Consider the following 11,460-nt stretch of genomic DNA (forward strand, 5'->3'; position numbering starts at 1 on the left):
TCAATATTAACTTGATTTTAAGAAAGAGTCAGTTTTTGCAAACACATTGTTTAATGCCAAGCGGAATACACAAGCATGTGCTTTAATACCAATATATTATCCTAACATATGGAAAGCAGTCAGTTAAAATCAAACTGATATTCCCTCCAAAAGAGAAGAGGAGGGTGTGGGTTAAAGTGTACTCCCTGCATTCACTCGTGAACATAAACATCAATGTACCATAAAATGCTTTTGCTGCAAAAGAAAAACCTCTAAAGCCACTGTACATACACACACACACAACTATATAAACTCCCACATTGGGTGAACTGGAGTAAGGCTCTAATGTTCAGTGTTACACTTTTATAAACACTTCATATCATGATCACTGGCAGTTTGCTGCAGAGGAACATAAGATTTTCCCTTATCACTATTGCTAGTTGGAAAACAAGGACTTTTGAATTTCATCTGGGGGCATTTTCAGCATTTAAAGTGCATATTAGAGAGATTTTACATTCACTGTATGTCTGCAAACAGAAAAAAAACTGCAGGAGCTGTGTGAGAGATTTATTGTCTTGAAAAAACAGCCATTAATAGATCTTAAGTGATTTAAGGCAGATTTAGCTGGATTTTAATTGCAGAAGGTTCAGTTAGAAAAGGAAAAGAGAAGGTGAGACAAATTACAAGAGGAGGTGGAGCTGAGCTGTCCCAAGGTGGAGCTGTATCTTGTATTAAATGACACTGGCAGATTAAAGCTCTCTGATGGGGAAGGGGAAGGGCTTAAAGGCTGAGTCAAAAGCCAAGAAGTCTTTTTATTTACGCCTACCTCCCAGCCCCTGGCAATCTGACTAATAACAAACTGAGGTAACAAGAAAGACTAGAAAGAAGAGAGAGAACACAGAAGCAGCTCGGATCTAAAAATCTAACCAAGAGGGATCAGTTTAAGCTCTGCTGAACATCTTGTTTATTTACAGCATCCAAAAGCTTGCAAATGGTTAACCTTATGCAGAAAAGTCAGCATAGATGGGAAGTATGCTGTGAATTTTAATTGGGCAAAAGGGACAACCGCTTTCAGGATGGTCTAAGTGTGCATTCTGCCTGAGAGATTATCATTATTTTTTTTCCAGTGAACCATTGTGTACTTTATTTTCTGACCCAGGCTTTTAACTTTAGGCAGCTGGAGCTGTACAAAAGCTTGCAGCAAAGTGAAAATTTGGAAGAAAGTGTACATTTTTATAGAAAGGAACTGAGAACTGAATTGCATTTGAACATCTGCTCAAACTGTGCATTACTGACCGTGTCAGAGTGTCGTTTCAGTACAGGTAAGAAAGCTTCCAGATAGCTAATTATCTCAAGTGAATTTCCTCACTTATTCTCTATCTCTCTGATTTTATTTGCCTGTATTATTTTGCATCATTTTACATTTAAATGATAGAAATGTGTATAGATTTACCTACTAATATTTCAAGCACAGTTCCAGGTACTTTTTTCATTGATCAGTTTTTCAATACATGTAGTCACTCAGCTGGCAAAAAATAGAGTAGTTTTAGACTGTAGTATGCACAGGAGTGTGGATTAAAGAAGTATTTTTCTAAAGTATGACATTCTCTTAAAATACATCATGCGACTGTGCTTATATCCAGAATTAAGAAGCAGGCTTGAAGGATTTTATACACTGCACACTGCTTTTGTTTAAACTCTGGCTTTGGAATACTTCATCAGTCACTTTACAAATATTTGTATCACAATTACAATCAAATAAAAATTACACTATTTTTAAAAAGAAGATTTTATTATTTCATTGCTTCTCAGGCATATTGTAAATTAGCCTGAAGGGACTCATATTTCACTACTTCTCTATGTACTGCAAATTTGCCTGGTAGGGAAGTCTCTGGAGATCACTAGTCTTTTTTAATCAAAACTGGAAAGGACAATGACAGTAACTATTTATTAAAATTAAGTTACCACCTTAAATTTCTTATTATACTTCACTAAATGAACAAGAAAATAATTAGTCCAGTATTTATAATGAAATGCATATTCAATATTTACTGTGAGTTATTTCAAGATAATGTTAATCATCTGTTCCATGAAAGTATCTGCTATTTTAAAATGATAGTGGAGCCCATTCAGGGTTAGATTTATTTGCTCAGGAGTGCACAGACTGAAAATGTAAAAAGAGATGCCAATCACTTCTCCCCCAGGACTTACAAAATGTAGAAGTTCCAAGTGTCTTTCTACTCTCTCTCTTTCTCTCTCTCTCTCAGTGTATTTATGAGTGAGAGGGAGAGAAAGAGAAAGAGGAGAGAGAGAATTTTTGCTATGTTCCCCACAAAAGTATGATAATGATTAAAAAAGGAATGTTTTCCAATTGGTTGCAAATGTTATTACTTTCATCTTTAAAAATGATGAGAGGGCCTTCATTTAAAAAAATCATGTTTGCAATATGTGTGAAAATGCAACATACATTTCAGATTAATATATTTTGATTTATTTCACTTAATTTTGGTCTAGGCCCTCATAAAAACTCCCATTTAAATACAATGCATAACTATGTTGGTGTCCTTATACAGAAATGAAAGCTAACTAGCAACAGACCAGATTTGTCACTATTTATTGTTACTAGCATCTTCATTTTTCACCTTCAGTTACTGAAAAGAATTCTAGTGAATGGAATTCAGTTTTCTTTTACACAATATCATGCCGGCATGCATCTTAATAATTTGGTATACAATGTCTGCATATTGTGTCTCTCTTCCAATACTTCATGGGAAAACAGAGGGTTAACCAGCTAACTTGAACAGACTACATTCAAGAATTACTCTATGCTACAACACAAATATGTTTTGTTTCTACTGAATGAGATACATGATTCAAACAAGTTTAGTGACAGATTCTATCACCTTTACTCATGCTGAAAAGCCCCCTTCTCCATTTAAATCAATGGGACTACTGTGGTGTAAGGTACTGCTCACTGTTCATAAACAGATGCTTACTGATTTATAAACATTTTCTGTTATTCACGAGGATATTATCTCATTGCCTCCTGTGAAAGTCCTCTCATCAAGTTACAGGAGAAGTCTAAATGAGTTGTGTAGTAAGAATAAGATACACATCTAAACAGTAATTGCTATTAAATGGAATGCCTAAATATATGGCCAAATTCTGAGAATGTTAATTAATATAATTACATAGATTCCTTGCAATTTTCTCATAAAGCATCAATTCAGCTGGTTGATTGTGTGATGACATTCTGCACTCCAAAGCACATTTCAAAAGATCACTTAAAAAGATTAAGTGACCTTTCCGACATAGGTTTCTTCAAGCAATATTGTTCAGTTCTGGAATAAATAGTGCACTGAAAGCAAGTTCTTGCATGAAATGTGTTTCAAATCATCCTTTTCATAGTAAGAACCTTTTCTTGTTGGAAATGTGGAAGTATTTACTTTAATAATAGATTGTAAACAGACTTATGACTTCATCTAATGCTACAGTAAATATCTTTGCTCTTTGGTAGACAACTTTGCTATAAAGGAAGATGCATATGGAACCCTCATATGAACAGTAACAAAGTAATCCCATCTCAGTGAGAATGGTGCTTAACAGATACTTCATCGAGAATGTATAATATCCACTAGTTTCTGTTCCTGGTTTAATAGTTGGACAGTTCTGATGTATTTCTCATGCATCCTAAAGTTTGAGACCAATGGCTTGCAAGATAAAAGCTTAAACTACACAGTGCACATGATGTCCCTCATCAATTTTAATTGTTAATGACAAAATTTCTTGCTGTGTGCATTTTAGAATTATATTAATATTAATTATTCAGAGGAAAATGTCCAATTTAATAGATTGAATCCCGCTTACCTGTTTGTATTTTTACTTTACTCTTATTTTTTTGTATTGATAATCTTGGTTTACATATTGAATGCATAAGTATATTATATATATCAGTATAACATGTTTATTTAATCTTCCTCAAGTTATGAATCTATGGGTGATGTATGTATGTGCATCTGCCCATAGCTATAATTAAAATATAAACAAAGCACATGAATATTCATATTGAAGCAAAGGGAAAATTAACTTTATTCTCACTTTTGGGATGCTAGGATTACAGAGGAAGTTCCATTTCAAGTTACAGATAAGTTGTAGAAACAGGCAAAGAAAAAGCCCTGCACATGCTGACTGAATAAATATTTGATAGACAATAGATTGTTGACACCTACCAGAATTTAAGTTTCTTTATGAATACTAACTATTAATTTAATCTGTTAATATCCTTCCTTCCCATTAATACCTATTTGTTACAGGTTCCTAAAAACTGTAGCACTGCATGACCATCAAAGGTAAAAATATAATATTTTATATTAACTTTGATGGAAGCAGTTTAGGTTTTTTGTTTGTTTGTTTCTTATTTTGCTTTCCTACAGAGCACCATATATTTATATGGCACTCCATAAATAAGAATGTAATTGTCATGAGCTCTGCATATAGTGTTGCTGCAGAATAAAAATACTGAAGTGCTTCTGTGTTAGGACCCTCATGCTATATTTAATAATCAAGACTAGTCCTACTATTGGTATGGAATCAGTGTCTTTTTCTAAAGGGTGGCCAGGTATGTTTGGGGAACTTTCAAATTTTTTTTGTTCAAATTTAAAATAATCATCACAATTCTTTTTCTTTTTTACAGGATCTACTGGCAACAATGAAGCTCTGGATTTTTTTATTATGTTCAGTTGTGGTTGCCTCGGATTTACTACAATCCCAGACTTCTTTGTCTTCAATGAGAGGATCTTGTGAAAATCTGTGTTCTTGCGATGAAAAGGATGATATCTTGATTATAAACTGTGAAGAAAGAGGTATTAAAATGTTATCACAAATAAATGTTCCACCATCACGGCCTTTCAATCTTAACCTGCTAAACAATGGCTTGACCATGTTACATATGAATGATTTTGCTGGCCTCATCAATGCTATCTCACTACATGTTGGATTTAATAATATTGCAGATATTGAGCCTGGAGCTTTTAATGGTCTGAGTCTTCTTAAGCAACTTCATATCAATCACAATTCTTTAGAAATACTTAAAGAGGATACATTTCAGGGCCTGGAAAATCTAGAGTTTCTTCAAGCAGACAACAATTTCATCACCGTGATTGAAGCAAGTGCCTTTAGCAAACTCAATAGACTTAAAGTGCTTATTTTAAATGATAACGCCATTGAGTTTCTCCCTCCTAACGTATTTCGCTTTGTGCCATTGACCCACTTAGATCTTCGAGGAAACCAGTTACAGACACTGCCATATGTTGGCTTTTTAGAGCATATTGGTCGAATACTGGACCTGCAGCTGGAAGACAACAAATGGGCCTGTAACTGTGACTTACTGCAGCTGAAGATATGGCTAGAAAACATGCCTCCCCAGTCCATAATAGGTGATGTTGTGTGTAACAGCCCTCCAGTTATTAAAGGAAGCATCCTAAGAAGACTGAAAAAAGAATTGCTCTGTCCAACTCACCCTATAAATGAACTTGAAGATCCTTCAGGGTCCTTACCCTTGGTAGTAACCACCTCTATAAGTGATAGTCACTTATCAGCCAAGGTGATACCTGTCCTGAAAGCTCCTACCAAGGAAACAGGTTTAGTGATTCATGCCACAAAGCCAACTACTCACGTTCCAGGAATATACTGTCCTGTCCCCTGTCACTGCACTAGCCATATCCTGTCAGGAGTTCTAATTCACTGCCAAGAGCGAAATATTGAAAGTTTGTCTGATTTAGGTCCCCCTCCTCCAAACCCTAAAAAACTTATTCTTGCTGGAAACATTATTCAGACATTGCTGAAATCAGATCTGGTGGACTATGCTAGCCTGGAAATGCTTCATTTGGGAAACAATCGTATTGAAATCCTTGAAGAAGGATCATTTATTAATCTAACGAGATTACAGAAGCTATATCTAAATGGCAACCATCTTACAAAGTTAAGTCAAAGTCTCTTCCTTGGTCTTCAGCACCTTGAGTATTTGTATCTTGAATACAATGCCATCAAGGAAGTTTTGCCGGGGACATTTAACACAATGCCAAAACTGAAGGTGTTATATTTAAACAACAATCTTCTTCAAACTTTACCACCCCATGTTTTCTTGGGAGTACCACTAGCTAGGCTAAACCTCAAAACAAACCAATTTACCCACTTGCCTGTGAGCACTGTCTTGGATGAACTGGATTTGCTGATACAAATTGAGCTTGAGGACAACCCTTGGGATTGTACTTGTGATTCAGTTGGGCTGCAGCAGTGGATACAAAAGCTGAGTAAGAACACCATGATGGGTGACATTTTCTGTAAATCTCCAGAACACCTAGCAAAAAAAGAATTGAAATCTCTGAATAGTGAAGTCTTGTGCCCAGGACTAATAAATAGCCCAGCCCTACCGACGCATGCTAGCTTTATAATTGTGACGACTTCTTCTACAACAACCAATACTGCAGACACTATTCTTCGATCACTTACAGATGCTGTCCCACTTTCAGTTTTAATCCTAGGACTCCTAATTGTGTTTATTACGATTGTATTTTGTGCAGCAGGAATAGTTGTTCTTGTTCTGCATCGGCGGAGAAGACACAAAAAGAAACAGGCAGATGAACACATGAGGGACAGTAGCCCAGTTCATCTCCATTATAGCATGTATGGTCACAAAACCACACACCACACAACTGAACGTCCAACACCTACTCTCTATGAGCAACGCATGATCAGCCCCATGATTCAAGTTTATCGAAGTCCATCCTTCAGCCCCAAACATGCAGAAGAACAGGAGGAGGGAAATGAAAAGGATGGGAATGACTCCAATCATCTCCGCAGAAGTCTTCTGGAAAGAGAGAACAGTTCTCCTCTCACAGGTTCAAATGTGAAGTACAAATGTACAGACCAATCAGCTGAATTTCTGACTTTTCAGGATGCCAGTTCCTTATACAGAAACATTCTTGAGAAAGAAAGAGAACTCCAGCAGCTAGGGATCACTGAGTATCTAAGGAAAAATATTGTCCAGCTCCAGCCTGACATGGAGGTACGTTATCCTGGAACACATGAAGAGCTAAAGTTAATGGAGACGCTGATGTATTCTAGACCAAGAAAAGTTTTGCTTGAACAGACTAAAAATGAATATTTTGAGCTCAAAGCTAACTTACATGCTGAGCCTGACTACCTGGAAGTCCTGGAACAGCAAACATAAAATGACATTACTTTGAACTGGGACAAAAATCTGTAATTCTATCTTAAGTCAGAACATTGTAAATAAAAGTGCCTTATAATAATGTGTCATCCATTAGGACTAAAGCACAGCAGTAATCCTAGCAAAAAAACTCAGGGATCACTGTGGGATGCCATGGGGATATGCCAGGCAATATATCTTACCCCAAATGAAACATGATTTCTGGGTAATTGAACTGTGGGAGGAAGATTGCCATATTCTTTTTGGGGGGGGGGGTTAAAAGGTCTGTATGGCACTCCCCATTCTGTACCTAACCTAGGATAAAATTTTTATGTTACTTGTACTTCTTTCTTTTTGCTCAATTTAATTGGACTACATTTTTAAAGCACCTAATTATATAGTGGTAAGGTTAATATGTATTGGTTAGGCATTGATATATGCACTACATATGTGAACATTGTCTACAACTGCACATACCATTCCCTTATAATAAATGCAGAAGGAAATGAAGCTCTCATACCTAATGTCAGCTAAAAAAAGAGAAAAAATGGAGAACAAAAGATATTTAATTGTATATGCACTCTGTGTCTACAAACATTTAAGTATCTTTTATGTGGGACTTAATTTATCATGTTGTTGTAGTATGTGGATAGAAAATATATGTATACATAGAATTACCAACAAGTTAAGAGACATCAACAAAGCTTTTTGCTACTTTCCCTATCTGACATTTTTACACAAATTTGGACAATCTTCTCCTGTTCTGCTGCTATAAAATATTGTGCATCACTGGTGTTTTTTCAATTCAGAATCCTGGGCTAATGAGAATCAGTTGTAAATACATTAGTACACCTAATGAGTATGATTTCTTTCATATGACTGGCTCCTGTGGTGGCTTTGAATATTCCTGGCAGAAACACAAAAATAAGTACACAATGGCCAGTAACTTCCAGGTGTGGGGAAAGAAAAGAGAATATTTTGTTGTTTGTATCAGTTCTCTACATTATGCCCCACATAAACAGCAAAAACCGTGTTTCTCCAGTTAAAAGGTAAAGTGGCTTAGAGTGTGGAGCCCAGCAGCTTTATTTTGCAACAAAGTCTAGCTAGATTTATATTAACTATTTATTCTGTACAGTTTTGTAATTTTTTTCAGTTCACAACAAGGAATAATTTTGGGTGCCTTTCAAGCAAATCAAAGAACTGCTCACTATAAATACAAGTGGAAATAAAGCTTTTTTTTTAAAAAAAAGTCATTTTCTTAAAAGTCACTTTTTAAAAAAGAAGGCAGCAAGATCTGCATGCACAAGTTCAGGACTGTTCAGGAATCAAACACGAAGCTTCTCTCTGTTGTCACGTGGACAGAAGCATCTTGTTCACTGTGCAATAAGGCCATTCAGTTTCTGTGCATGACTGACACTGTGCCAAACAGAAAATCTGATCTGCATTTCTCCTGACTTTTAAACAAACCTTTTGTAAATCAACTACACATGAATATATGTTTCTGATATCCAATTGTACAGTTATTTAAAGGCTGAATCAATTAATAGACTTCTAAATATATAGAATAAAGCTAACATATAGACTTGATAAATTCAGAGCTAAAAAAGATACCTTTCCTTGAGTTTGGCTTACTGCAGTTTTCTTAATTAGCTGTGAGTTCGCTACACTTAATATAGGAGTGTTTGAAGGAACATAATATCTGATAGAAAACTACATTTTCTTGGCACTTAAGTTTGCATAATGCCATTGATGTCAGAGGTATTATACAGTTTTACACAAGCTAAGGATCTGTTCTCTAACCTTTCTGTTATCTAATCATACTTCCATAACAACATTTTATTGATAATATAATATTGCCATGACAGTAAAACCTGTTGGCCCCCACAAATCGTATAGCAGTAGCAAAACAAAACACACCATTTGCTCTGGTTATGACAAAAACTTAACATCATTTAGATTTATCCACCACACGTTCTAGGAGAGTGCACAACAGAAATATTGATTTGAATATAGTTACACTAATGTTACCATTATTGCACTCAAAATAAATTCCTTTAGAAAATTGACAACTAAATTCTGTCACAAAACATCTTTCAGTATGAGATACTGATAGATGTAATAATTAAAATTGGCAAGAGCCTGATCAAAAATCAAATTAAGTTTATGGAATTGTATTTGGTGGACTCTGGGTCAGAGACAATATATATAATATTCTATTAAAATAAGTTGAAATAAATGGATTGGTTCCCTCAAACTCATCTCTCTCCCCTCTCTGCCATCAAATCTCTGGACTATGAGGCTATGTCTACACTTCAGCTCTATGTTGGGATACCAGAAGTATCCTGAAATAGTTGTTCTGCATCTTTTGAGCATGCCCGTGATTTTGAAATATAATGGGCTCTCTATTTTGACATCCCCTTAAACCCTATTCCACAAGGAGAAAGGGACATTTTGGAATAGTGATTTATTTCAAAATAAATCCTGTGTAGAGTGCTAAATTTTGAAATAAGGTACGCAATTTGTGTTGCTGAAATTGCGTATCTTATTTTGAGCTATGGTGCTGTGTAGATGCACCCTGAGAGATTTCAAAGTCAGAACTGGGGTGAGGGGAGGATGGGGACAGAAGCAGTATGGAACAAATTGGGTCTTATTCTTCTCTCTCCTCATATGGTCATACATACCAGTCGACTGGGGGTGTACAATGACACCTTCTGATTTCTATGGTACAGAGCAGTGGCGAGACAGGCCCTTAGGCTTCGTTTTGAGCAAAATGCTTTCAGACTACAGATAAGTGCTACATGCATAGATGACACATTATTAAGCTGCTAAAGTTGTCTTAGCAGAACGTGGAGGACAACTATGCTGAAAAATAGGCTCTTTCACAGTAGACTGAAAGCATCAGAAAAATGTTGACTACAATTCATGTCACAGTAACTCAGATGCTCAGTTGTGTCAGTGCTCAACTCACCACAGCTCGGGGATGCAGAAATTTACACTAACTTTGTTTCTCTTGCTGCCTCGGTCAGAAGGGGGCTAGTTCAATCCCTGCATAAATTAAATCATCCCCAGAAGTGCTCTCCCAAGTGGCTATTTTAGTATCCAAGGATCAGTGGACTAAGGCATGTGTCACCCACCCTGTTCCTGATAATAAATAAACAAATAAAATCAATAAGAACTAGGCAAAAAAGATAGGTGAAAGGTCTGTGCCTGGAGGTTCTCTGGAATGTTTCCATCACAGCCATTAGAGTGTGTCCTTAATGGATAGTTGGGTGAGATCCCTGATGGAGTTTTCTGTTGTTGTGGCATGTTCTCCTCTATTATACTGACAGTCAGAGTTAAACACTTTGTGTGTGTTTCACAGAGACAGTACATTGGAAAATGGAAAGTGCAGCATGTCTGACAGTCTGAAACAAAGTGGATTCATTTTTCCCATGTCAGTACTGTACTTAATAATTGAGTGCAAGAATAGTACCTCAGCAGACACATTGGTGCAGCTGGCAGGTACATAACTGTTATGTTGTTAAGGCACCACAAGGTACCTAATACAATCATTTTTTTTCCGTCAGTTTAGCATACAAAATGTCTTAAATAACAATAGGGGCCTCTTCTCTCGTGAAACACAATTTAAAATGGTCTCTTGCAGATATTCATTTTAACCTGCAAAACAGATTTTAACATACATAAACATGATTTTTCTTCTCTTTGCTTCCTACTACAGTCATCCTGGCAGCCTCTTTAATAATGGCCCATGTAAATATTGCTTACTATGATATTTTTACAAACTTCTGAACACAAAAGACACAACCATATAATTGTTAGTGTAGTGCCTCATTCACCATGGTACTGATCAACTATTTTCCATCTCTTTTAACATAGTTGCTTGACATTTTTTGTAAGGGATTTACAAACTAAATACGAGTTCATACTTTTTACAGGGATGCGCCCAAGCCACAGGATACAGATCTGTAACCACGATCAGCAGCATTTGGCATGATAACAATCTGAGGAATCAGTTAGGACTACCTCTAAATGAAATAAAATCCTCAAATGGTGTTGTGTAACAAATATCTAAAGATATTTTTCCTGAAGAGAATGAGAAACTGAAGAGTTGAGGCTAACTTGGAAGACCAGACATCTGTTCAAGAGGATATTTTTGTACTTTAATGGAGAAAGGCATATGCTGTAAAGAAAACCAATGTGTCACAGGGAAAAATAATAGTGGTCTGTGAACTGAGGAAGACCAATCATAGTGCACTTTCTCATACACATCA

At 36.1% G+C, this 11,460-nt stretch overlaps 1 protein-coding gene across 2 annotated transcripts; it reads left to right on the forward strand.

Annotated features, from left to right (window-relative positions):
* Nucleotides 1–691: 691 nt before the first annotated feature.
* Nucleotides 692–7,878, forward strand: SLITRK6 (SLIT and NTRK like family member 6). Of its 2 annotated transcripts, XM_075918830.2 has the most exons (3): nucleotides 692–1,301; nucleotides 4,673–4,841; nucleotides 5,253–7,878. In XM_075918830.2, exons 2-3 carry the CDS (start codon nucleotides 4,688–4,690, stop codon nucleotides 7,208–7,210), a joined length of 2,112 nt encoding a protein of 703 aa, XP_075774945.1. In that variant the 5' UTR covers nucleotides 692–1,301; nucleotides 4,673–4,687; the 3' UTR covers nucleotides 7,211–7,878. The 2 variants fall into 2 exon arrangements, with proteins under 2 accessions (XP_075774945.1, XP_006122778.2); XM_006122716.5 differs by having other exon boundaries at nucleotides 693–1,301; nucleotides 4,673–7,878.
* The last annotated feature ends 3,582 nt before the right edge of the window (nucleotides 7,879–11,460 follow it).

This window comes from Pelodiscus sinensis, chromosome 1 (assembly GCF_052426305.1).
Source record: "Pelodiscus sinensis isolate ZL-2025 chromosome 1, ASM5242630v1, whole genome shotgun sequence".
Taxonomy (NCBI): domain Eukaryota; kingdom Metazoa; phylum Chordata; order Testudines; family Trionychidae; genus Pelodiscus; species Pelodiscus sinensis.

What these genes read in the sequence shown, in the direction of transcription:
- SLITRK6 (XM_006122716.5), top strand. Translation starts at nt 4,688, where the DNA reads ATGAAGCTCTGGATTTTTTTATTATGTTCAGTTGTGGTTGCCTCGGAT.